Below are 27,919 nucleotides of genomic sequence, written 5' to 3' on the forward strand. Positions count from 1 at the left end.
TAAATCAGTATCACTGTATCACTTTCATCCCGTTGTTCATCAATTTGCTCAAGCGGGTGCCAGTAATGTCTCCATTCGTCCCTGTCATGTGCTAGTGTAGCCTGGTGGCATATTGGGGACACTTTCAGGATCAGGGGAATGAGGACCATAGTTGTTACTGTTTTTGTACAGTAACCCTGTAGGCTTTTACTCTCATAGATATGAGAACTTACAATTGCAACTGCTGGGTACTAAGGCAGAGCTCCATAAAATCTCCTTAAAAGCCACACAGCAGTCACATTGATAATGGTGGTGGGTTCACTTTTAAAGAAAAGGAAATGGCAGCTGCATGCCACGGGTATCCTGGCAGGCTCTGCAGTGCGGGTGGGATACTCTCAGTAGCTTCCCGGGCTCTTCAAGAGGGACGAAGGCTTTTGGGGCGGCCTCTAATCGTCTTTACAGGTGTGCCCAGTCTACTGAATGCAAGCTTTTGGTCGACTGGCATGTTGTAATGATTTACACACTGACAAACACGCACCTGCCTGCATCTCTGGGCAGCACCTGGGACATCTGTGGCCTCAGGTTGGTCTCCTTGAGGTTGATGGAGTGCGCCCAGAGTTTGTTGAGCAGCTGGCAGAGCAGGACCCTATCGCAGAGGGTCTGTGCCAGGCAAACACCTGCACAGAGTCTCAGATCACCTGGTGGTTGGCTGACAGCACCGCACAGTGGATGAGCAACTTCGCGTACTGCTGCCACGGCTCTATGTCCAACGGCGCTGTGACTTGGCCCCGCCGGGGCAGGCGGCAACACTATGGCCGTTGTCGCGGTTACTCCATGCCCTGCTGACACATTCGTACTAAATTAGTACACTAAGTGTTATCACTAGCTACTTCCCTCATCTCTATCCCTAAACTGCTGGTAGAAACCCAGCTTTTGATTTCCTCAGCCAGCCTGTCTCATGAGGAGGGGACTTGGCCAGGCCTATCAACACATACCTGAAGAACAGCTCTTCCAGGTGGTTCTGCGGCTCCAGGTGTGAACAGTCCAGGATACAAGACTGGAGGTGTTGCCTGGGCAGAAACACAGTTTCGCCCGGATGTACTGTTGGGATGGCCTGCAGTGATACAGAGAACCTTTCCAATAGCAACCTGGAAAGGAAGGGTGGCAGGGCCAGGGGTCAGCGGCCATATCTGCTCCCCAGAGGGGCCTGGAAGGCCAGAGGCTGCCCAGTCCAACAGCGGGGCCAGACCCAGTAGCGGGGAGACCAGGGGGGCAGCGCCACCTGCTGATGGTTCAAGAGCTCATGAGAGGCCGTCATCCACTCCCACCCCCACAGGGCCTCAGGGCCTCAGGCCAGGAGCCTGAAGTCCAGGTTCCCAGACTAATCCCACCAGTCAGCTCTGCTCAATTCAAACTCTGAGTACCATCAGAGTGTGGGTGCCAGGGATGTGGGCTGGTCTTGCACCTCAGGGCAAGTGAAAACGAACTGCAATCAGGCACTGTCTCAGAGGAGCATGGAGAAGAGAGGAGAGAGGAGAGAAGGGGGTGGCGGCAGGCAGTGACTGGAAAGGGGTTGGACAATGGGATTGGCCTCCGGCTGGACAGCCATCTTCCAGCCCCGGTGATAGAGGGCTGCCATGGGAACTGGCTAAAATGCAGACAGCAGGACCCACCCAGCCCCGGCTGACTGATTTAGCACCAGGACCATGGGCGTCACAGAGAGGAATGAATAGGGAGAAGAGAGGGCTCCAGTGTTCCAGCTAGGGTGGGAAGGGGCAGTAACGGCAGGACTCACATGACCCACTTATGAGGGAACTGAGAAATGGGGGTGGAGTGGGGAGGAGCCAGAGGGTTGGCAGTTAAAACGAGGCAAAGCTCTGTGCCAAGGAAGACAGAGAAAATTACCTGCCCACAGGCCAGAGCTCGGTGGGTGAGAACAGCAAGATGCAGAAGAGGAAGTGTGTGTGTGTGAGAGTGTGAGAGTGTGTGTGTGTGTGTGTGTGTGTGTGTGTGTGAGAGAGAGAGAGAGAGAGAGAGAGAGAGAGAGAGTGTGTGTGTGTGTGTGTGTGTGTGTGTGCATGCACATACACAAACACATGCACACACACACATCTTTTAGACCCAACTATGGTCTGAAATCATCGCTGGAGGACAGGATCTGGGGGAAGGGAAGGAAGAGGAGCCATTTCCTGTTTATTTCAGACAACAGTGCTCTGTTCCACGCTGTTCCACTATAACATGCATCCAATGACAGTAACAGCACCACAATAAAACAAACTATGTGGGCACTGCACCTCTGCCCTTCTCCAGAGAACTCCTCACTCAGACTCAGGGCCTGCCCCTGAGCCTGCGAGCCAGGAGCTCCCCTAGGTCCTGAAGGTGAGGTCACAGGCCCTGGAGGTGGGTTGTGTGGGAAAGTGAAAGACACACTTTCCAGACCTGGGGCCCAAGGCCAAGGTGCACCCACATCATAGCCTGTGCGAAGGGTAAAGCAGCATATCCTGTGGGAAATACACTGGAGAACCAGGGAGCTTCGGGTCCCACTGCCTTCTGGAAATAGCCACAGCAAAGCTACACAAACTTGACAAAGCTGGTTTCTGTTTTGTTCCTTTCCTTGCCACTCTGAATTTTAGAGTGTGACTTCTTGGGCTGCTTTTATAACGAAAGTAAAAAAAGTGCACATTGTTAAGTCTTGAGGAATGAGGCTCATCCAGACAAGGGCCTAAGCCCTATCCCCAAAGCCACCATTCAAAGGGAAGTTTGTGATATTAAGTATAAGGCGGATGCACTATGAAGAGGTCAGAGTTGACTCCTACATCTGATTGAGAATTTCCTGCGCAACCTAGAACTGGGAGATAAAGGATGATGTTGTAGTCTGAATCCCTCCCGCCCCTGCCCCAGCAGACACAGAGTCTTTAAATGGCATCAGGCCACGCAGGACGTTGTCCATTCAAGAAAATGATGCTCACCCTGCTCGGGGGGCACAGGGTCCTTTCTACAGTACACACTGTGGCAGTCATGTGACTCCTGGACAGAGCCGACTTGTTGGCAAGACTATGGCTGGTCCCTAGTCGCAGACCCATACCTCTCCCGGGATCTGCCCCTTCTCCAGGCCCCACTGAAGAATGGAAGAGGCTGCTGGCTTTGTACATCAATGAGTAATTTTCTTTGAAGCAGAGAGCTGAACAGTGCCATCAAAATGATCCACATCAAAACAACCACCTCAAAGTGGTTGTTGTCAAAAAGCCTTTCTCAACGTACTACTTGAAAATGTCACATGCCCAGAAAATTATCAACAATTTCAAAGCCACGGACACCTTCTTAAGATGCATGCCCAGAGTGCTCCCTTTCTGGGGAGAGTGTGTGTGCATGTGTGGGGGGGATTTAAACTATTGGAATCTTGGATGTGCTCCCACATTCTTGGATGTGCTCAGCAGAAAGGCAATGAGCTAGAATGTGTCCCTACTAGAGATTTTACAAAGGATTTTTAAAGGTTTAACTTCTAGGCTATTCATCCAGTGAATGAAGGGCCTGGAAACTAAATCCATATGCTTCAGCATAAAGAGGAAGATGATTTTTTGTGTGTGCATGGTACCAGGGACAGAACCCAGAACCTCACTCACTCAAGGCAAGTACTCTACTGCTGAGACATATCCCCACGGAAATCAGTTTTATCATGAGGCCACCCAGGTCTGCAGCCCAAGCCCACCACCTCAGCCTGGATGTAATGTGGCAGCCTTGTCTGCACTTGCTATCCTAAGAGCCGCCATGGCTGCTCATGGCCTCCTCTCCCTGGATCTCTGGGAGATGTGTGCAGTCTCTGCATGGCTCCTCCAATTTAAACATCCACAGACGTTCACAGCATAAATGGCATCAGTTAGGAGGGCTCAGAGGTGGGGCTTCCTCCTGGTCTAGACAAAGGATGGGGGAACCACAGGTGGCCAGTGCCTGTCTGTTCCTGCAGACAAGATCTCACTGCCAAATGTCACTCTGTGTAGATGCAGCAGTGTGTGGGTTGTGTAGATACAACAGACACGGTGGCCTCAAAGACTAAAGCATTTACTATCTTTTTATTTTGTTTGTTTTCTGAGCCATTCCCTGTGATAGTCACAGTTTACTCCAGGAGTGGCACTTGGGGCTCATTCCCAGAAATGCTCAGAGATGGCACTAAGAGTGCCAGGGATGGAATTTGGGACTTAGCATGCAAAGCACATGCCCTGTCTAGTCCTCCAGGCTCTCTCCCTAGCCCCTTACATCTACTTACTGATTCTTGGTCTAGTTCAGAGATGCTTATTAGAAAAGTTTAAGAAAAGAGTTATAGTTGCTATTGGGCAACAACACTATAATGTCTATTTTGATCCTAAAAGGGGCAGCCTTGAGAAATCTGTCTCAATCAACATCCCCTTCTACGGAGCTGCAGAACGCCAACATCGAGTGTACGAAAACACCTGAACCAATGGTTAATGGGACCGGAGAGAGAGTACAGTAAGTAGGGCACTTACTTGGTATGAGACCAACACAGGGTTGATTCCTGGCACTACGTATGGTTACCCAAAGACCACCTAGGGTGACCCCGGGCACAGAGTCAGGAATAGCCCCTGAGCATGGTTGGGTGTGGTCCCAACTCCCCCTACCCTGACCAAAAGGGGCTTTGCCTGGAAGACCACAAAGGGCCAACCTGCCCCCAGCACCAGGCCAAGGTCTCCTGCCCAAGGGCCACACTAGCGCTTAGAACGCCTGCACGTACCTCCCCCTAACATCTCTGCCCCCCTCCCCCAGCAGCAGCAACTCCATCCCATCCGCCCACCCCATTCAGCTCCTGTCCATTATTCTTTGATGACGTCCCCTTCAGTTCTAGTCTAGTCAGAGTTGTCTCCACAGTCCAGCAGAGCTGCTGTGGCCAAGGTCACCAAGGCCCCTGCCTTGTCAGTGCCAAGCTTGGTCCTCTCCCCCCAACCCACCGTCTGACATGCTCTTCTCTCTGCTCCCTGGTTTTCCTGCAACCTGCCTCCTCTCCTGGCTGTTTCCTCCTTGTGAATGCACCCCTGCTTTTCACACTTTCTCCCTGCACCCGCCCACCTGTGCTCTCTGGTTTTGTGGTTTTAAACGGCATCTGTACTTAGTGACTCCCAGCTTGCCTCTGCATGTGACAATCTCCAAAGCCACCTGCTTGATCATGCCCCTGGAATCCCCCCAAAGAGCCTCGATATTATGCCAGCACCTTTCTCTGGCCCAGCTTTCGTCACTCTGTCCCCTCCCAGTTTAAAGACAGCTCCAACCTTCCTGCTGCTCCCTTTGATTCCTTTCTCCCCTCCATATCCTCCAACTTGCTCATCAACAAGCCTCGTCAGCTCTAGCTTGAAAACACTCTGAACCTGCTTCCCCCTCACCACCCTATTCTTTTTAAAATTTATTTATTTTATTGAATCACCATGAGATAGTTACAATCTTTCATGTTTGAGTTACAATCACACAATGATCAAACTCCCATCCCTCTACATTCCCCACCACCAATATCCCCAGTATACCCCCACTTTCCCACCCTCCCCCTGCCTGCATGACAGAAAATATTCCCCATACTCTCCCTCTACTTTTGGGCATTATGGTTTGCAATGCAGATACTGAGAGGTTATCATGCTTGCTCCTTTATCTACTTTCAGCACACATCTCCCATCCCGACCGATTCCTCCATCATTTTCTTAATGATCCCTTCTCTATTCCAGCTGTCCTTCCCCCCTCCCCCCCGCCGCATTCCGCTCATGAGGCAGGCTTCCAGCTATGGAGCAATCTTCCTGGCCCTTGTATCTACTGTCCTTGGGTGTCAGTCCTCAATATCAGATCTGAATCCACAATGTACATAGAGGATAACGTAGACAGAAACCTCCACGACACTGAAGCTAAAAGCATCTTTAAGGATGAAACACCACTGACCAAGCAAGTGGAAACAAACATAAACAAATGGGGCTACATCAAACTAAGAAGCTTCTGAACCTCAAAAGAAACAGTGACCAAAATACAGAGAAAGCCCACAGAATGGGAAAGAGTTTTTACCCAATACCCATCTGATAAAGGATTAATATCCAGGATACACAAGGCACTAGTAGAATTACACAAGAAAAAAACCCACCCTATTCTTGCCCTCAGCCACCCATGCCCAGGATACTGCTGGGCCCCCCTGTGGCCCAACGGCCTTTCTTCCACATCCGGCCCACGGCCCCACAGTGGCTGGGAGTAGAGGTTCAGATGAACAGCATCCAGCTCCCTTGGAGGAAAAGCTCCAGCACGAAGCACCCCACCTGGCCCTCCGTGCTGCCCAGCCTGCCTCTCTCAGGGCTCTGATTCAGTTATTTGTTTAGCGAGGCAGTTCAGGGGTAAGCCGCTTGCCTTGCGTGTGACTGACACCATCAGTTCCATCCCTAGCACTGCATCATCTCTCGGCATTCTCGGCCCTAGCCTCGAACCAAAGCCGGCAGGCAGCAGGAGGGGCCCCCAGGGCTCCGGAATACTGCTTGGGAGTCCCTTTGCCCCCCAAAAGAAGTCATGTGCTCACACAGGTCTTTCCTGACCTCTCACCCAAATCTTCACCACCTCCAGCACCACCTCTGCCCCTCCCTGCTCTGTCCTGTTCCTCGGCACCTGTCACCCCAGCTCCTGTCATCTGGTTCTCTGCCCTGTAATGCCCTGTAGGAGCAGACACCCATCTGCTTCCGTTCCTGCCGGATTCCAGAGCCCCAACAGTGCAGCACAAAGGCAGTGAGCTGAGGAGGCAGGTGGCTGAGAGCTCCGCATAGGTGAACGGACTTCATCTCTGAGACTCCAGTACAGAAAAGTCCAGACCCCTCGCCCCCGCTCCCCAGTCAGTGCCCAACAGAGAACACCGACAAGCACCATGTCCCTATCCCAGGGAAGGAGAAAGACCGCATGGCCACATTCTCCCCACTCAAGGCCACCGAGTTCAGACCTTTGATTGTGTTGTCCCCTCTCAGACCACCTGCCTCCACAGGCATGCTTGCTTTCTCCTTTTCCTTTTCTAGTGAAGTGAAATATTTTGATGTAGGAAATGTCAAAGAGGAGAAAGGAGAGGGAAAGGAGAAATACATTCAGGAAAGACTGGCCTTCTGCAGGGAACAGAGTGAGCCCTACCAAGTGAAAGACAGAAGCTGGATACCCCAGGGTAGGATGTGGCACCCCCAGAAATGGAGTGTGCCCAGCAGTATAGGAAAGAACTAGGCACCAGCACAGAGGGGTGTGGGCAACTCCCGAGGAGTGAGCCTCCTGGGGGCCTCCCAGCTCCCTCAGGGGTCCGCACCGGCCCTGCACAGAGCAGTGACCCAATCTCGGTGGAATCCATGAATGACGGTGGGCTCAGGAGACCACCTAAAAGTGCCCGGCAGGACTGGTGCTGGCTGAAATGGAGGACACTGAAATCCTTCGCCTGGAGAGGCCACAGGGGATCCCGACAGTGGACAGGCCCCTGGGCTCCTCACCTGTGCTCAGGTTTGAGAGGCACTTCATCTTCCTCAAGATCCAGGGAGTTGATGTCTGGACACTCCTGCAGCAGCAGCTTCTCCCGCTCCTGTTCTGGAGCCTGTTCCCTGCAGGGAGGGGAGGTCAGTGCCCCGCCTGGGGTGCTGGATCCCCCAGCACACGGCCAGGCCTAGGAGCGGGTGGTAGACCAGGAGCTGTACTGCCTGGCCTCTCTGTACCCAGGCTCCCAAACTTAGACCTGGGGGAACGAGGGAGGCGGCAGGTGCACCGCAACAACAGTGGGTCTGCGAAGGGCAGAGAGGAGCCATTCAGACGGGTCCTCACCATGGGCCTCGCCTTGGCCCTGGCTCGCTTGCTCACACACTGTGCCTTGCACTCTGTCCCTCCCCAGGTCCTGCCACACTGAGCCAGAGGCACCCCATGCCCTCTGCTTCCTGGAGTCCCCGACACAGGCCAGCCTCTGAGGTCTGAATGGAGTCCTCCAGATCCTGTTCCTTCCCTGTCCTCTCCTCGGCTCTGCCTTCCACGCCCCAGGCCCAGGTTCCCCATTTTCTCCCACAAGCTTCTGAGCACCTTGCTCCCCTTTTCTCCCAGCCCTGCCTGCCATCCTGAGCCCCTGCACTCCTGTGCCCCCTCCTTACCCCTCTGACCATCCCAATTCATCCTCTCTGTGCTTGTGCTGTCCTTTTCCTGCTTCTCCAAGACTCAGGTGGCTTAGCTCACAGGTGCCCAGTTCTCAGCCCAGACCCTCCCCAGGCTGGATGCTTCTCGTGCCTCTGCCCCACAAGTCCAAGTCTGAATTCCTCTTCTCCATACACACCCCAGTGTCCCAGCCACCAGCCTACACACTCCTCTGCAGCCCCATCGCCTTCTTGCCAGGTGTTCTCCTGACCACTCACCTGACTTCCTCTCACCCTTCCCTTCCTTCCTCCCTGACGGAACCCAAGCGAGTGGTCTTTCTTAAATACATGAGAAAGCGCCACCCTACCTGTTTACAGTATGTTCCGGAGATGCCCACATACTCCAGCTTCCATCATTCTCGGCTTCGTGTCCTGCTGTGCAAACCCTTATTTGCCAGAACCATGAGTACCAGTCCTGGCCAGCTACCAGAATTTCTGTGCTCACTCTGCATCAAATCCTTTGTAGTTAATCCCTGCCGCCCACTTGTCCTGCCCCAAATCTTAGCCTTCCAGATTCAAGGACAAGGGCATTCCTAGGGAGCCCTAGCTGATGACAAGTTAGATACAATATTTTAAGCAATTTTACAGCCTGGTAAACATTAAAATCAGGCTAAAGTTCCAGGAGAGCAGCATGACACCATCAGCCCTGAATCTCCAGTGCCCAGCAGAGTCCAGTGAAGAGCAGGAAATGCCCAATGCTGGGGGTGCTGATGAGTGGGCTTAGTGGTTCCCCACAAGAGTTCATGTTTCTGCTGACACTTTTAAGCCTCTACTATATTTCCAGCACAGTTCTGGGCTCTGTGGAAATAAAGAGTCGTGGCTCCTTTCCTAACTTAGAATATATTTGGGAGAAAAATGACTCAGGTAAAGCAGCTATAAAACAGAGTGGTGATGACGCTGGAGTGAGTTTGAGGGCCACAAACAAACAAAGGATTTAAAAACAATGATTCTCCTCCACTCACATGTTTAACTGTCCGCTCAGCAAGGACACAGGGTTTGTGGGTAAACTAAAGAAAAGGGAGGCATTATTCACCCCAGCAGGAGAGGAGAGACAAGAACCCAAGCAGAAAACAATAGCACTGCCTCTGCCGACACTTAATTGGACTGTGTGTGCACCAAGCAAACATGAAACAGGACGAGGGGGAGAGAGCACAGAGGATGAAGAAGTTAGCAGTGAGCAATTTTTTCATGTTCCATCAAAGGGCATGTCCAGGAGTGACGTTAACCCAAACACAGAAGCATGCTGGCCTGGCTGGTCCCAGTGCCTGCAGGCCCCAGCCTCAAGCAGAGTTGAGAAGTCTACTGTATGGAATGTAATTCTAGTTCCTTCGCTTAAAAAATTTTAATGTTGGGGCTGGAGCGATAGCACAGCGGGTAGGGCATTTGTCTTGCACGAGGCCGACCCAGGTTCGACTCCCAGCATCCCATATGGTCCCCTGAGCACTGCCAGGAGTAATTCCTGAGTGCAGAGCCAGGAGTAGCCCCTGTGTATCGCCGGGTGTGACCCAAAAAGAAAAAAGAAATTAATGTTCATGGCAATTTAGATGATATGGTTACAGTGGATTCTAGTTTGCTCACACAAAATGGGTCCTGAGTGTGAGCTGGCTACTTCTGAGCCACGAGCTCCAGACTATCTCTGCTTCGCAAGGGATCACCCATTCTGATCAGCTGGGCCTTCACTATTAGAAACCTGCATCTAAAAAATAAAATAAAATAAAATAAAGAAACCAGCATTTACATGTGTTTCTAAGAGATAGCAGGAGAAGACAGAAATGAGTTAAGGGCTGTGAGAAAATGCTGTGCTCATGTGCTGTGCCTTCCAGGGCAGCAGGGAAGAGCAATGCTTCACATCACTATCAAAGCACACCTTTGCTCAAAGCTATCTGCTTTCCCCTTTTCCTTCTAATAGAATTTTTTTTTAATTTTTGGGTCACACCCAGCGGTGCTCATGGGTTACTCCTGGCTCTGCACTTAGGAATTACTCCTGGCAATGCTTGGGGGACCATATGGGATGCCAGTAATCGAACCCAGGTCGGCTGTGTGCAAGGCAAATGTCCTACCCATGGTACTATCACTCCGGCCCCTCTAATACAATATTTGAATAAGTTGACAGACCTCAAAACTATCAGGAACTGAGCAGAACAGAGACAGGTGGAAAGAGGACCACAGCAAAGGTCAGCTGTGTGTGGTGGGGTCTGCCACACAGAGTCCTGAGTTCATCTCCCTCATTCTTGACAAGAGCATACAAGAGGGCCGAGGGGAGCTGTTCTATTCTTCAACAAATGTGTGCAGAGTCTCAGAGGGTGATCCTGCAGAAATGACAACCAGACATCATTTTCTTAGTGATCCCTTCTCTGTTCCAAAAATGATGGCTGGAGCAGAATCAGTTGGGATGGGAGATGTGTGCCAAAAGTAGATAATGGACCAAACATGATGATCTCTCAGTGTCTGTGTTGCAAGTCATAATGCCCAAAAGTATAGAGAGAGTATGGGAAATATTGTCTTCCTTGGAGGCAGGGGGACGGTGGGAAAGCGGCGGGGGGGGGGGGTAGACCCGGGATATTGGAGGTGGGGAATGTGCACTGGTGGAGAGACGGGTGTTTGATCACGGTGTGATTGTAATCCAAACATGAAAGCTTGTAACTATCTCACAGTGATTCAATAAAATTAAAATTAAAAAATGACCACCACATGCAGACCTTTTCCCACACTCACCTCTTCTCCTGCAGTAAGTAATCTAAGCTATTGACGTAGCTTTCTGAGCTCCCCGAGGTGAACTGGAGAAACAGTGCATGGGAAAGGGGAAGAAAGAAAAAGGGAGGGAAATAATGACATATAATGTAAGTTAAATCTTTCTTTATTTTTCTTAACAGGCAATTCATTCACATAAAAAAAGAGAAAAACCAACCAAAATGTCTAAAGGCATAGAGTGCTGCCCCTAATCTGTGGTTTTAGTTTGCCAAGGTCAAATGTAGTCTGAAAGTAAGTACATACAATAAAATGCTCTTTTGCCTTCCTTTTAAAATTTTGTTTTGTTTTGTTTTGTTTTGGGCACCACACCCAGAACTGCTCAGGGCTTATTCCTGATCTGTGATTAAGGATCACTACTGAAAGTACTTGGAGACCATATGAGATGTCAGGGATCAAAATGGGGTTAGCTGCACGTAAGGCAAGCTACATTATAACCCCTATGCCATCATTCTGCCCACAATCAGATGTTCTAAGAGAGACCACAATCATATAACTTTTATCATAGCAATTGTTCTAATTGTTCTATTTCATTACTTTTTTTTGTTTGTTTTGTCTTTCGGCCACACCCAGCGGTGCCCAGGGGTTACTCCTGGCTTTGCACGCAATAATTACTCTGTGCAAGGCTAAAGCCCTACCTGCTGGCCCCTATTATTACTGTTTTTAATCTCTTAATGTGCTTAATTTAAGTTAAAGCTTCAACATAGGTATGTATAGGATAGTATCTGTACATCATGGTAGCACTGTCTAGTACTGTCGTCCTGTTGTTCATCGATTTGCTCGAGTGGGCACCAGTAATGTCTCCATTGTGAGACTTATCGTTACTATTTTTGGCATATCAAATACACTATGGGTAGCTTGCCAGGCTCTGCTGTGTAGGCGGGATACTCTCAGTAGCTTGCCGGGCTCTCTGGGAAGGATGGATGAATCAAACCTAGGATGGCCACGTTCAAGGCAAATGAACGCTCAAGGCCACGTTCAAGGCCACGTTCAAGGCAAATGAAACCCATTGTGCTATCTATAGCATTTGGTACCAGTCACAGTTTCAGATACCACAGGGGTCATGGAATATACCCCTCACGGGGAAGGAGGAGGAGGATCACTGCTGACCCTCTTATCTACCAACCTCCAACCACATGGTGACCTAGCGAGTTCAATCCTATTTCAAAGCGATTAATGCTTAGATATAAAAACAATTTATCATAAACCCCACTTGCTTCATTTAAAATAACAGCACACTATAACTCTGTAGCGCATGTTCAGCCCCGGACAGCTAAGGGCATCTAAGATGTCTGGACTAGAGCAATAGCACAGTGGGTAGGGCGTTTGCCTTGCACACGGCCGACTCGGGTTCGATTCCTCCATTCCTCTTGGAGAGCATGGCAAGCTACGGAGAGTATCCTGCCCATATGGCAGCGCCTGGCAAGCTACCCATGGCATATTAAATATGCCAAAAACAGTAACAACAAGTCTCAGAATGAAGACATTACTGGTGCCCACTCAAGCAAACTGAACAATGGGACGACAGTGCTACAGTGCTACTATCACTCTGAGTTTTGCTCTTTTCAACTTCAAAGTGCCTTAAGGGTTAAGTCCATATTAACACTAAACAGAATTTTGAGAGCTTTTTTGTTCAGGATATTCTGATATGAAAGAAATGTGTACTTATGAGTATCCTACTAATTACAATCAGGTTGTCAACACTCTTGGCTATTATAAACAACCGAACTCCTGTTCTTCAAATCCATTTCCTGAATCTATGGGCTCTTAAAACTCTCACAGCCCACCTAGCCACAGCAGCTGACTTCCAGCTAGAAGTGCCTCACTGCCATTTGCATACGGAAACACCAACCACCAGACCCAAGTCAGCCCAAGCTGGAACATGGACCTGAGCTTGGGCCTCACCACTGAGGGCACTGACCTCTTTGTCCCTGGGCTGTAATCCAAACTTGCCCCACAAAAGTTGTGAGGGCCACACAGGAAGGGCACCAAACAAGGTGTCATTCCCTAGCCACCTGTGAGTGGAAGTAAAGGGAGAGACCACGGACCAAAGCTCCCAAGTACCAGGGTCCAGAGCTGGAGAGAGGTTGGGGTGACAGATCAGGGAGGTAGCTAAGCAGGACAGTTGGGGCATGGCTGACGAATGGCAAGAAAGAGGTTGTCTAGAGGTCACTGAGGGGGATATCCATGAGTGAGAAGAGGAGAGCAGCCATAGGGTGGCCACTGGCTTACCAAGTCTGGGGGGGGCTCTGGCAGGGCTGCATCTTTCTGATTCGGGCAGGCCAGGTTCAGGAAGAGCTCCTCCAATGAGTCCAGGCCCCTCTTGGGGTCCGAGGTCTGCTGTGTAGGCACTAACTTCTCAGGCAGCTGGTGGACCAGTCTCCTCAGATCCTGGGGCCCTGCTGCACCCCTGGCTGGTGGGTTCAGGAACTCAATAGGTGGTGGACTCCAGTCAGTGGGGAATGCATCCCCTGTGGCCTGCATCTTGGGCTTCTTGGGCACTTTGGATGCTGGAGCTGAGGTGGGGCTGCAGAGGCGCCGGGTGGGCCGGGTGAGTCCCTGGTGCAGGGAATGCTCATAAAAGCACTTAAGGTGTGGCAGCAGGATGGGCACCGTCAAGGTGGACTGAGTGCCTGTGGATGGGATAGACAGACTGTGGGACTGCCCGTCCACAACCCTCCCAGCATGGACACCACGAGAGGCATGTGAGGGCTGCTCCAAGCAGGGAGTAAGGTTCCTCTACTCCCTTGTGGCCCAAGCCCTGAACAGAGGCCTGTGTGCAGTGTGAGCATCCCCCTCCCTATGCGGAAGGGCCCCTCTATAGTGTGGACACCTGCCTCCCCCCTATAGAAGGGTCCCTGTGTAGTGCTGGCACCCATCTCCCCCTGTGGAAGGACTCCTCTGTAGTGTGGACACCTATCTCTCCACTGTGGAAGAGCCCCTGTGTTGTGTGGACACCTACCTTCCTCCTGTGATAGGTCTGGTACTGTCTCCTGGAGCCTGGCCATATGCACACAGCCACTGCTGAAAAGAGAAGGTGTGTGGGTGAAGCAGGCCTCCAGAAGGTGAGACCCCAACCTATGGATGCCAGGAGATGCCCTGTCCACCCCTCCCCGGGACCCTACTCGTGCACCACTGAGTTTCAAGTTCCTGAGGTTAAGGGGGCTCCTTTTTTAAAAAGTATGTTGGGCAGTTATAGGGACATCACTATTTCTTCAACCTGTAGAAGATCCAGCAGTCTCAGCAGAAGAGCTGTGCTCTGGGACCTTATCATACCCATCTTGCTGGCTCAGCCCCTGGGGAGGCTGCATCTTCGCAGGCAGGGTGAAGGCTGCCCAGTTCTTGCCTCTCCCAGAGCCAGCACCAGCAGTTCACCAGGCCTTGCTGAAAGAGAATCAGGGGCCCGAGGGTGGGGGCAGGGTAGCAGGAGAAGGTTCCAGTGGCAGAGCGCATAACCAGCACAAGCTCCTGAATTCCATTCTGGCACTGCAATGCCCCACAGCACCTCAGGGTATAGCCCTGGTGGCTCCCAAGCCACCATCAAGCACCAAACTGTCAGGCCTGCACAGAACATCTCCAGGTTGGCCCTGGTTTTACTTTTGTTTTTGGGCCACACCAAAGTGTGCTCAAGCAATGGATCACTCCTGGGGGTGGCGGGGTTGAGGGTGGGTGCATGTGGCACCAGGAATTGAAGCCAAGTCTCCTACATGCCTGCATGCAAAGCATGAGCTCAGTCCATTGAACTCTCTCTAGTTCTCTGGCTCCTGTTTATAGTTTGAATGCAATGTCTATCAGAACCTTCATTACATTTGGAGGTGGAGGGACCACACTTGGCAGTGCTCAAAGGCTACTACTCCCAGTGGTGCTTGGGAGCAACCCTGAGAGTTACGCGGGATGGGGGATGGGGGTGTTGTATAATGCTGGGAACTGAAACAGGGTCGGCTGCATGCAGGCAAGCATGTTTCTGAGTGGTTTTATTTGGTTGGTTTTGGAGTCATAACTGGAAGATGGTTCACTGCCTCATTGTGGCGGGGGCACAGCAATGGTGCCAACTGGCAAAGAGTGAACCAATAGGTGCTGCCCAGAGATGCAGACAGGTGAGTGTTTGTCAGCGTGCAGATTATTACAATATGCCAGTCAACCAAAAGCTTGCATTTGGTAGACTGGGAGCACCTGTAAGGGCGAATAGAGGCCTCTCCAAAAGCCTCCGTCTCTCTCGGAGAGCTGGGCAGGCTATTGAGGGTATCCCGCCCTAGAGCAGAGCCTGGCAAGCTACCCGTGGCATATTCCATATGCCAAAAACAGTAACAATAATGAGCCTCATTCCCCTGACCCTGAAAGAGCCTCCAGTACAGCAGCGTTGGGAAGGATGAGTAAGGAGAGGCTGCAAAAATCTCAGGGCCAAACCAGGCTGCCAAAACGAAGAAGGACTAAAATGACTGTACTTTCAACGCATGTATGCTGGCATCAGAAGCATCCATTGAGGACCTGATGGTGCAAGCACAGAAGATCAAGTATGACATCATTGGACTGAACAAGACAAGAAGGCATCGATCACATCATGCCGTTTTCCACATTGGAGAACTGTTCCTTGGAACATGTGACGTAGAGGTGTCGGTGTTGCCAGTGTCCTCATCAACACAAACTTGTCCATGAGCATCGATTCATTCGAATGCCTAACAACTCGAACAGGACGCTTACATTTGAATAGATGTGGCTCATTGTTGGCAGTTTCTATTTTCATCATCCACGCACCAACACCCAACTAAGATGAAGAAGAAATTGAGAAGTTCTACATGGAGCTGGAGAAGTTCTATAAAGAAGACCACATTGTCTATAAGGTCATTGTCAGGATTTTAACGCCAAGATAGGACCTAGAAGGTCGCCTAAAGAACTCCACATCGGGACCCATGGCCTAGAATGGAATGAACAGGGTGAGAGACTGTCTGAGTTCATCATGTTGACCAAGACCATCCATGGTAACTCGCAGTTTCAGAAGGCCGAATCTAAGCGTTGGACATGGGAGTCTCCCAGTGGTCAGTTCCACAACAAAATTGACCATATAATATTCAATTGACGGTTTTGCCTGACCGATGTTGCTGTTGTCCCAAAATTCCAAACGGAATTAGACCACCATCTCCTTAGTGTGAAATTCTACTTCACGGAGCAGGGAGAAAGGGCTGCAAAGTTTAAGAAGAGAACTCCCAGAATGACCACCAACTGAGAGCTCTTTGGCACTACTGCACCAATATGGGAAGATGCCATCGTTGACAACATTGACGAAGAATATGATTGACTGGTTCAGCCCCTCCATGACTGTGCGAGGAATGTTGAGAGTGAGAAAGCCACAAAAAGATGCCTGTCTTCAGAAATTCTCGAGCTCATTCGCCAGCGTGGTTTGGCGCGAACCTCAGGCAATCACAAGCTAATGTCAGAGCTCGCAAAACTGTGCAGAGAAGCGATAAAGGAAGACCTCAAAGAGAGAAGAGGTGCAGTGTTGGCCGATGGGGCAGAAGCCAAGAAAAGTATTCACAATGCCCACCTGTCCTTCGCCAACTACAAGACCAAGATGACTACCCTCCAAAATCCTGGTGGATCTATCACATCTTCCAGAAGGGCAATGGGGAAGGTTATCTATGACTTCTACTCGGATCTCTTCAATAGCCACATCCACCTGCCCACATACCAAATTCCGCATTATGAATATGTCATTCCCAGCATCCTCCCTTCCAAAATCCGACATGCCATTTTGTCGGTAAGGAAGCGTACAGTACCCAGTCCAGACAAGGTCAGACCTGAACACCGGAACAAATGCCCAGAATAGTCAACCCATAGAAATTCAAAGTCAATTAGTGATTACCATGTATGGGCAGAAAGGAGGAACAGAGGGTAGTGCCTAATGGTACAGGGTTGCTTTTAGAATTATAGAAATGTTCTAGAGGCAGACAGTAGTAATGGCCACATAGCTTGGGTATGTACTAAATACTACTGAATAACATTTTTAAATGGCTAAAATGATGAGTTTTACGTGATATGTACATACCTTAATAAAAAAATAAATGTCATACATGAGGGAAAGTACATGTAAAATAATGTAAAGTAAGTGGAAGGAAAGAGAATTCAGAAAGAATTATAGGTTAAAAAGAAAAAGAGGGTTGGAGAGAGCTCAATGGGCTGATGCATGCTTTTTATGCAGGAGGCCCTGGCTGGATCCCCAATACTGCATGGTCCCTCGAGCACCAAACCAGATATGAACCAAAACACAAAACAAAAAACCAACCAACCAAACAACAACAACAAAACACCCAAAGATGTAAAAACCAGGGCTGGAGACGTGGCTCAGGTAGCAGAGTAACTAACTACCCCGCCTGTGTGAGTCCCTGGGAGGGCAGCATCAGAAGATCCTCAAACTTTGCCACTCGTGACCTCTTTTTGCCTAGTAAAAATTTTTTTAAACATTATTGAATCACTGTGAGATAGATCTTTACAAAGCTGTTTATAATTTGATTTCAGTCATACAGTATTCCAACACTCATCCCTTCAACGTCCACTAGTGTATATTTCCCAGCACCAGTGTCCCCAGTTTTCCAGTTTTCCTCCCGTCACTTTCACTTCACCGCCCCCCCCATGTAAGCCTGCCTCTATGGCAGACATTTTTCTTCTCTCTCTCTCTCTCTCTCTCTCTCTCTCTCTCTTTCACTCACTCGCTTGCTCGCTCGCTCGCTCTCACTCTTGCTCTCTCGCTCACTTGCTCCCCCATTTTCCTTTTGAGCATTGTGGCTTGCAGTACAAATACTGAAAGATTAACTGGTATATCCCTTTACCTATTTTCAACAATCAGTACTTGTTAAGCGTGATCATTTCCAGTTATTATTGTCATCCTGGTCCCTCTTTATCTTACCTAGCCTCCACCCCACACAGACTTGGTGGTTATTTTAATCATTGACCAGTACTCCTAGACCCTGCTTTCCCTGTCCATGGATATATTTCTAATATATGTATATAAAAGATATATATATATAGGATATATCACTAATCCCTGTCATCCCATTGTTCGTTGACCCTAGTGGGCACCAGTAATGTCCCTATTACACTCAGCTCTGAGATTTTAGCAGCCTCTCCTTATTCATCTTTCCCAATGATTGAAGGCTCTTTCAGGGTCAGTTGAATGAGACCTATCGTTACTGTTTTTGGCATATTGAATATGCTATGGGTAGCTTGCCAGGCTCTGCCATGCGGGCGGGATACTCTCAGTAGGCTGTCAGGATCTCCAAGAGGGAGAACTAGGCTTCTGGGAGCTTGGTTTTATAGTCTCTGGATGTCAGCCATTGATGGTATTACACGGCGCCAGGGGCAGTTTCTGGGTGTGACTGCCTAGCTACTGGAAAATGGGGGATCTGGGTGGAAGAGACCCAGTCCTGATCCGAGCAGCCTTGGGGATCTCGGCCCCAGGTCCCACACACCTGGATTCCTCTGCCGGCTCCTCCATGCATGAGGTTTGTCCGAACGTGTGGAGAGTGGCCCACATAGGGTATATATATATATATATTATATACACACATATATACACATATGTATATATATTTCATATATATCACAAATTAATGCAGTCATTCTATATCTGTCCTTTTCCTTCTGACTCATTTCACTCAGCAAGATACTCTCCAAGTCCATCCATTTATAGGCAAATTTCAATACTTTATTTTTCCTAACAGCTGAGTAGTATTCCATTGTGTAGATATGCCATAGTTTTTTCATCCATTCATCTGTTCTTGGGCACTCAGGTTGTTTCCAGATTCTGGCTGTGGTGAATAGTGCTGCAATGAACTGGGAGTTCAGATGGTGTTTCTACTGTGGTTTTGGGCCCTCAAGCTATATTCCCAGAAGTGGTATTGCTGGGTCAAATGGGAGCTCAATTTCTAATTTTTTTGAGTAATGTCCATACTGTTTTACAAAAAGGTTGAACCAGTTGGCATTCCCAACAACAATGAAGGAGAGTCCCTTTCTCCTCACATCTGCGCCAGCATTGGTTGTTCTTATTCATTTGGATGTGTGCCAGTCTCTGTGGTGTGAGATGATATCTCATTGTTGTTTTGATTTGCATCTCCCTGATGATTAGTAACAAAGAACATTTTTTCATGTGCCTTTTGGCCATCTGGATCTCTCCTTTGAGGAAGTTTCTGTTCATTTCTTCTCCCCATTTTTGATGTTTTTTTTCTTATTTTTTTTCTTGTAAAGTTCAACCAATGCCGTGTATATCTTTGATATTAAACCATTATTAGAAGGGTTTTGGGTGAACTTTCCCATTCCATGGGCTGTCTCTGTATCATGGTCACTTTCCTTTGGGGTGCAGAAGCTTCTTAGTTTAATGTAGTCCCACTTATTTATCTTTGTTTCTACTTTCTTGGTCAGTGGTATTTCATCTTTGAAGATGCCTTTAGCTTCCATATTGTGGAGGGTTTTGCCTACCTTTTCTTCCATGTACCTTATGGATTCAGGTCTGATGTTGAGGTCTTTAATCCCTCTTGATCTGATTTTTGTGCATGGCATTAGAGGTCCATTTTTTTCTTTCATGAAGCTGTCCAATTTTGCCAGCACCACTTGTTAAAGAGGCTTTTCTTGCTCCACTTCACATTTCTTGCTCTCTTATCAAAGATTAAATGGTCATATATTTGAGAGTGTGTGTCAGGATATACAACCATATTCCACTGGCCTGCAGGTCTGTTTTAATTACAATACCATGCTGTTTTAATTACCACTGCTTTGTAGTTCAGTTTGAAGTTGGGGAAAGTGATGCTTTCCGTCTTCTTTTCTCCCCAAGGATTGCTTTAGCTATTTGTGGTGGTTTATTGTTCCATATGAATTTCAGGAGTGCTTTGTCTATTTCTTTGAAACAAGTAATGGGTATCCTTATAGGAACCACATTGAATCTCTATAATGTTTTGGGGAGTATTGCCATATTGACAATGTTAATTCTTCCAATCCATAAGCAAGGTCTGTGTCTCCCTTTCCTCATGTCTTCTTTTATTTCATGAAGCAGCATTTTGTGGTTTTCTTTGCACAGGTCCTTTTCATCCTTAGTTAGGTTGCTTCCAAGGTACTTGATTTTCTAAGGCAAGATTGTGAACGGGATTGTTTTTTAAATAACAACTTCTTCTCTTTCATCTGTGTACAGGAAAGCCATGTACTTTTGTGTATTGACTTTGTAACCTAACACTACAAATCTATTGTTTCTAGGAGTTTTTGCTAGGAGCCTTTAGGATTCTCTAAGTAGAGTATCATGTCATCTGCAAACAGTGAGATGCACAGAGTTAGATGCACGAGAACTTCACTTCTTCCTTTCTTATCTGGATGCCCTTAATGTCTTTTTCTTCCCTAACTGCTATGGCAAGTACTTCCAGTACTATATTGTATAGAAGTGGCAAGAGAGGACATCCTTGTCTTATCCCTGATCTTAGAGGGAAGGCTTTTAGTTTTTTGCCATTGAGAATAATGCTTGCCATGGGCTTTTGGTAGAATGGCTTTGAAGACATTGAGGAAAATACCTTTAATTCCCATTTTGTTGAGAGTTTTCATCATAAATGGGTGCTGGATCTTGCCAAATGCTATCTTGCATCTAGTGATATGATCATGCAGTTTTTATCTTTTCTTTTATTTTTTAAATTTTTTTAAAATTTATTTTATTGAATCACCATGTGGAAAGTTACAAAGTTCTTAGGCTTATGTCTCAGTTATACAATACTCAAACACCCATCCCTTCACCCGTGCCCATATTCCACCACCGAAGTGTCCCGCTGTTCCAAGTACATAATTTTTTTTTTCACCCTCCCATTCCCGCGCCTCTAAGTTTGTGCCTGCTTAATATACCTCATAATATGGTGGATGCCACACCACATTTCTCCTAGAAAAAGGAAAAGAACCAAGAAAGGAGGATATTTCCTCTCCTTGGCCGGCGTGGGGCTATGGCTTAGTTCACAGTCTTGAGAAGTGGCTGCTACTTCGATTACCTTCAATATTTCAACAAAAAACTCAGTATTATTGTTTGGAGTTTCCCCCCACAGTCAGACCTGCTAAAAAGTAACCATTTCACATTGCTGTCAATTAATAGATATTAGGTCGCGCGGCCACGACAGTGGCCACACGGTTTTGGTTTTTTTGTATGAAGTCCAGGGAAAATTCTGCCAGTAATTGCATCTCTGCAAGTTTTTACTTCCCTTTTGTGGTGCTCATATGATGGAGAAGCCTGGAGAGCATGGGCCAGGGGCTCCCATCACAGTCTGGAGGCCTCTCCGGGAGCTGCTCGTGTCCAAATTAGTTCAATTGCCTCCGGGGTCGAGCTCGTGCAGCCGCCGAAAAGGTATCTTTTCTTTTTTTGATGGACAGGAGCGACAGCACAGCGGGTAGGGCATTTGTCTTGTACGCGGCCGACCCGGGTTTGATTCCTTCATCCCTCTTGGAGAGCCTGGCAAGCTACCGAGAGTATCCTGCCCATACGGCAGAGACTAGCAAGCTACCAGTGGTGTATTCGATATGCCAAAACAGTAATGACAAGTCTCACAATGGAGATGTTACTGGTGCCCGCTTGAGCAAATCGATGAACAATGGGACGACAGCGCTACAGTGCTTTTATTGATATGATGAATTATATTGATCGACTTGCGAGTGTTGAACCATTCTTGCATCCCCAGGATAAATCCCACTTGGTCATGGTGTATGATCCTTTTGATGAGAAGTTGGATTCTACGAGCTAATATTTTTTTGAGGATCTTTGCATCTGTGTTCATTAGGGATATATGGCCTGTAATTTCCTTTTTTTGGTGGGTGTCTCTGTTTTTTGTATCAGGTTATATGTGCCTCATAGAAACTATGTGGGAGTATTTCTGTGTCTTCAATTTCCTGTAAAAGCTTGAAAAGGACTGGCAATAGGTCCTCTTTGAAGGTTTGGAAGAATTCACTAGTGAATCCATCTGGATCTGGGCTTTTGTTTCTGGGAAGACTTCTGATTACCATTTCAATTTCCTTGATAGTGATAGTGATAGATTCAAGTATTCCAAATCTCCTGGGTTCAGCCTGAGGAGGTTATAGGAATCCAGGAATTAATCCATTTCTTCTAGGTGCTCTTATTTTGTGGCATACAGCTTCTCAAAGTAATCTCTGATGATCTCTTGAATTTCTGTGGTTTCTGTTGCGATGTCCCCCTTTTCATTTCTGATTTGATTTATTAGAGTTCTCTTTCTCTTTCTTTGTGAGTCTTGCTTGTGGTTTAGCGATCTTGTTTATTTTTCCAAAGAACCAGCTCTTGGTTTCATTGATATTTCAGGGTTTTGTTTTGTTTTTTATTCTAGCTCATTGATTTCTGCTCTAAGTTTTAGGCTCCTTTTGTTGGCCATTTTCTAAGATCTTAAGCTGTGAAGTCAAGCTGTTTATGTGGGCCCTTTCTCCTGATAAACACTTGCAGAGCTACAAACTTTCCTCTTAACACTGCTTTAGCTGTGTCCCAAAGTTCTGGTAGCTTGTGTCCTCACTTTCATTTGTTTCCAGGAATCTTTTGATTTCTTCTTTGATTTCCTAACTCACTGGTTGTTCTGCAATGACCTGTTTAATTTCCACGTGTTTGATTTGATTCTCCATTTCTGTGTGATTTAACTTCTATTTTCAGCACATCATGGTCTAAAAATATAGTTGATACAATGTCTATCTTCTTGATTTTATTGAAGTATGTTTTGTGGCCCAGCATGTGGTATCTCTTGGAAAATGTTCCATGTGCATTGGAGAAGAACATGTATCTGGCTTTTGGAGGATGAAAAGCCCTATACATATCTACTAGCCCTCTCTCTTCCATTTCTTCCTTTAGGACCGGTACTTCCTTGCTGTTTTAGTTTCATTGATTTATCAAGAGGTGATAAGGCGGTGTTGAAGAAGTCTCCAACTACTATTGTGTCCAATGTCCTTCTTGAAGTCTATTAGCAATTGCTTTAAGTATTTTGCTGGCCCCTCATTGGATGCATATATGTTTAGGAGTGTAATTTCTTCCTGATGTACATATCACTTGATTATTAAGAAATGCCCTTTGTTGTCCCTTCTGGTCTTATTCAGCCTGAAATCTACATTGTCCCATATCAGAATGGCCACCTCAGCTTTTTTTTGAAGGAGTTGTTCGATTGAAGAATAGTTTTCCATTCTTTGACTTTGAGTCTGTGTTTGCTTAGACTGTTCAGATGTGTTTCTTGTAGGCAGAAAAATGTTGTTTTCAGGTTTACAATCCATTTTGGCACTCTGTGTCTCTTAATTGGTGCATTTAGACCATTGAAAGTACCAGGAGCATGCCCTGAGTACCGCAGAGTGTGGCACAAAAGAGGAAAAAAAAAAGTAGAAGGGATGATTAAAGATTCCCTCTGATGGGGTTGCAGAGACAGCTCAAAGTGCTGGAGCACATGATTGTATGCGAGTGCCCTGGGTTCAACCTTCAGCACTTCATGGAGACCCCAGCACTGAATCAGGCAGGAGTAGTCTATAGTAATAAGGCAGATGTGACCTCCTCCAGAAAGAAAAAAACACTGATGATGCAGCTGAATCTTGTTTGGTTGGTCTGGGAGCTCCCTGGCTGCTGAATAGCAGCAGGGATCAAACCCAGGGCTCCAACATGGAAAGCATGTGTGCTAGCTCTCTCAACCATCTATTTCCCTGGCCACTGAAGCCGAATCTTCCATAAGAAAAAAAAAAAAGGAAACCAACAATATGGTAAAAGTAGTTCACACTACAGATGCAAGAAAGACAGTTGAAGGCATAGTTTGTCTTGCACGCAGCTAATCAGGGTTCAATCCTTGGTACCACATATCCTGCCTGAGGTGGGAGGGCTAGGAGTAACCGCTGAGAGACCACTGGGTATGGCCCACTAAACAATAAAAAGCATCACTAAATCACCCAGAATGAATACTTTTGAGTACCAGGGATGAGAGGGGTGGGACAGAGGTGAGGGTTGTACTGCTCTTTGTTGAATTTTGTTCTTATTGTTGTGCTCAGGGCATCTGGGGTAGGGGGTGGGGCCCAGGGATCTGCCACAGGGAAGGCACAGGCACTACCTCTTGAGCTATATCTGGTCCCAGGCTGCTCTTTAAAAAAATTTTCCCTTCAGGGGAGTCTGGTGAGACACTAGGCAATCTCCCCCTGCCTTTCAGGAGGGCAGTTCTGAGCTAAGGGCTGGCTCTTAAAGGCAAAAGAGGACAGTTAACAACAACAACAAAACCTTTATTTATGGTTCTTGAAGTACTAATTGAGTGTGGAATATTTGCCAAAAACAAGAAAACCACCCTAAACCAAGCAAATATTTTAGTGGTTAGAAGTCCAGAGAGATAATAAATAAAAGATAAAAAGAATCAAAACCGGCTGTTAGGTCCCAGAGAGTAACTTCATCTAGCAAAGACCTGAGCGTAGGGTGGGCTGTGGGGACTTTTAAAAACTGTTTTTTTTTTCTGAGCACAAGTGCTTTCTGTGTCTGCCTTACAATGCCAAGCCCACTGCGTTTTAGGAAACACAACACCAGCCTTTGTTGCACTCCTGAGTGGATAGTTTTGCTGCCCCATTTCTGGCTGTTCCTCAAGATCATAAACCACAGCACGCTCTGGTTTCTGAGAGTTCAGCAGTTCATGGATCCAGATGGAGCACCCAGAGCGGGGGGAGCACTTGAAGGTTTATTAGAGAAGCAAATGCGTCACTGCTGACTGGGAACATCACACAACTTAGCCCCTGCTCCTCACGCTCTGGCACTTCACGCTTTGGGGCCACGTTGGCTTAGTCACTTAGATGGAGTCACTCAGATGCAAGACTCTGTTCTTTCTCTGGTTCACTTGGGGCCAGCTCAGAATAGTATCTCAGAAAAATAGATGTTTGATGCTATTGTACATTTACATGGGCCTTCCTCTGCTTGGGCATCATAACCAAACACAGTAGGCTGGGCAGCTCAAACCAGTGCTTTTCAACTGAAAAAGATGGCCCCTGTGTGCCCCCAATTGGTAGGATGGGGGCCACAGGGAGGAAACAAGATGAAAAGGGGACCATAGATGGAATAAAAGATGAAGAAACCTGGCTCAGACCACTGATTTTCAACCTTTTTCTGCAGATAGCCCAGTGCTATGCTCCATGCTGAGAATCCTCACTAGGGGATCTACCTCTTTATGGCCCAGGATAGTGGCTACTGGCTGAGAAAGTGTTTTTCATTCTCATCATTCTGGAGGTAGAAGTCCAAGGTCAAGGTTCTGCCAACGGAGGTGTCTGAGGTCACTTTTTCTGGCTTGTGGGGCCTCCCAGATCCCACAGTGCACATATGACTGCTGCTTGGTGGGAGGAAGGCAGAGAGAAAATACCAACTTTGCTTACTTCCTCTTTTTCTAAGAATACTAATTCAGGGGCTGGGCGTTTGCCTTGCACGTGGCTGACCCAGGTTAGAATCCCAGCATCCCATATGGTCCCCTGAGCACCGCCCTGAGTAATTCCTGAGTGTAGAACCAGGAGTAACCCCTGTGCATCGCCGGGTGTGACCCAAAAAGCAAAAAAAAAAAAAAAAAAAGGAAATACTGATTTTAAAATAGAAAATATATTATAAATACTGTTTCAGCACCTGTATTAGTAAAAGACTGCAATAAAAATCTCTGGATGTGAAAAATACTGATTAGACATAGAACAATCAATATAAATGAGATAATTCATTATTGAAAATGTATAAACTCTTTTAGAAATTTAGGCGAAAACAAACCTTTCTACTAATCTAGTAGAGGGCAGCCATACATACCATTTTGAGTGGCATACTCTGTGCCACATAATGGGAAGTTTGTCCTGTCCTTTAAAGAAGCTCTTTTAGGGGCTGGAGTGTTAGTACAGCAGGTAGGGCACTTGCTTTGCATAAGGTCAGCCCAAGTTCTGCTCATCCCATATGGTCCTCCAAGTACCACCTGAAGGAATTCCTGAGTACAGAACATTGCTGGGGGTGTTCCCACCCCCCACTCCTCCCCTGTAGGGTAACATTGGGTTTTCCTTTCAGCCTTGCCGCAGGGAACTTAGTTTACCTTAAAGCAATGTCCTTTCTGTATGGACACAGGAAGACAGTTAATATTACGCTTTGTAACTTGGGAGCTGATTGACTCCAATAATATTTACTCCCGGGCATCTGCTCAGTTGCCTTTAGTTCCTAGCACCCCAAAAGCAGGGTCTTAACGAGGGACGGAATAGACCCAGGGCAAGCTGTGAGCTACCCTGGCATCGAAATGGGCCAGGCCAAAGCACCACAATACTCAACTATAAATTGAGAGCATGGTCATAGATAAACGCTGTCATGATCCAAAAGTAACGACGAGACTAGGACCCTGCTGGGGTTAGGAAGACTAACCTGGCCTGAGGACCGTGATTTGGAATACATAGTGGATGTCCTCAGGAAGAACCAAACTTTAAGTCTGATGTATCTCTTACTGTTCTCATTCAGGATGACATTGCTAGAAATATTAGAAGTAGATTTACTACAACTAATTAAGTGGATTACTAGCTGAGGGAGGAAGAAAGCGACACACCCTTGTTTGGATCCCACCCTTTAGCGGATCTCCTAGTAATCTGGAGTAATCTCCTTAGATGAGATTTTGTTAATCTCCTGGAGAAGTGGTTTTACTCCTCTTTGTTGATTTGTTAATGTTCAACTGACCTTTGTGTTACCGCCCTATGTGATTGCTATATAAACCAAGACTGTAACAGAAGTAGGTAGAAGAACAGAAGCAAGGGAGAAGAAGCAGGTAAGACAGAAGCAAGGAGAAGAGACAGAAGCGGAGAGAAGAAGTGGAGGCAACACAGAAGACACAGGAGAAGACACAGAAGCAAGAGAGGGCACACAGAAGCAAGAGAGAAGACACAGAAGCAGAGACAGAGAGAGGTCGGAAGAGACCAGAGGAGAGACTACAGAGGCAGAGACAGAGATAGAGGAACAGACAGAAGAGAGCACAGCAGCACACAGAGAAGCAGAGCACAAGGAGGAGCCATCTCGATCCGGTCCATACACAGCAGCTCGAGAGCACCAAACACGAGCAGGGGGTGGGGGGGAGAGGCACCCTGAGAGCCCGAGAACAACACAATACACATCACATCACCCCCTCCCATGTGCGCGAGTTATTGTATTTTTTACATTCTCCACCACCACCACCAACAAAAAAGGAGCTTTTAATGTTTCTTGCAAAAACAATTTCAAGGCTATGAATTTCTTAAGCATCTGCATAGTTTCTTTAAAATCTGAATGACAATCTCGCTGCATAGAGTATTTTTGGTGAGGTGTTCATTTCAGTGAGGTTTTGTTCTATATCCCTCTGATGTAGGCAGGTAGATAGGGAAAGGCCCTTGACAATGAAACTTAGGTCTATAAAACTTCTGGGAGGAAAATTTAAGACTGATCCACCCTGTGGATACAGAAAACAGACCTGATAAGACCTTCAGCAGTGGACCCTGAGGAGATCGGACCCCTCCCAGTGAAGTTCCTCAAACCCTCGGACCTCTCTTTTAATCTTAAACTTTAGTGACTCAGCCCTGAGAAGATTCCAGAACTTCTGGATCAAGACAACCTGAGAAGAGCCTATAGAAAAGCCACCTTGAACAAAGGAAGGGCGCGCATATGCTGCCCAAGGCCGGGCACATGTGGTGCCTGAACTCATGTGTCGCTCGCATCTCCCCTCTTGAGATGTGTACTTTCATGCTTTCTTGTCTAATGCTGGGGTGTGTGTAGGGGCTCTCTCCGCCCTAGGAGAAGCCCGAGTTCTCTCGTGAGTGCGTTACACACACTCTATCTCTGTCTCTCTTTGTCTGTCTCTCTCTCTCCCTCATTCTCTCCCCCTCCACACCTTCACAAACTCTCCAAATAAAATCTGTTTTACTTCATGCTTGTCTAGTCCTGAAATTCTTTTCTGTGAGCGAAACAAGAACCCAGTAACACTGGGTCCCAGGTGGCAGAGGTGGACTGAAAGTGACCATCTTTCTCTCCTTTTGACTTATGTGAA

The 27,919-nt window shown here is 47.5% G+C and overlaps 1 protein-coding gene, 1 non-coding gene and 1 pseudogene across 2 annotated transcripts in view; 2 read left to right on the forward strand and 1 right to left on the reverse strand.

The window, feature by feature from the left end:
- Positions 1-14,175, reverse strand: part of FAM178B (family with sequence similarity 178 member B) — a 97,153-nt gene extending 82,978 nt beyond the window's left edge. The window contains exons 1-5 of the mRNA XM_004609295.2: positions 14,172-14,175; positions 13,128-13,528; positions 10,863-10,924; positions 7,467-7,574; positions 975-1,127 (exon numbers count right to left, since the gene is read on the reverse strand). Of these exons, the coding sequence (XP_004609352.2) occupies positions 975-1,127; positions 7,467-7,574; positions 10,863-10,924; positions 13,128-13,528; positions 14,172-14,175 (728 nt within the window). The remainder of the gene's footprint in view (positions 1-974; positions 1,128-7,466; positions 7,575-10,862; positions 10,925-13,127; positions 13,529-14,171) is intronic.
- A 1,166-nt stretch (positions 14,176-15,341) lies between these two features.
- Positions 15,342-27,919, forward strand: part of LOC129399576 (uncharacterized) — a 378,786-nt pseudogene continuing 366,208 nt past the window's right edge.
- LOC129400179 (small Cajal body-specific RNA 11) lies at positions 23,988-24,123 on the forward strand. Its single transcript, XR_008627503.1, has one exon. It is a non-coding gene; the product is annotated as a small Cajal body-specific RNA 11 (non-coding RNA).

The sequence above is a fragment of the Sorex araneus genome, chromosome X, assembly GCF_027595985.1.
Source record: "Sorex araneus isolate mSorAra2 chromosome X, mSorAra2.pri, whole genome shotgun sequence".
In the NCBI taxonomy this organism is placed as follows: domain Eukaryota; kingdom Metazoa; phylum Chordata; class Mammalia; order Eulipotyphla; family Soricidae; genus Sorex; species Sorex araneus.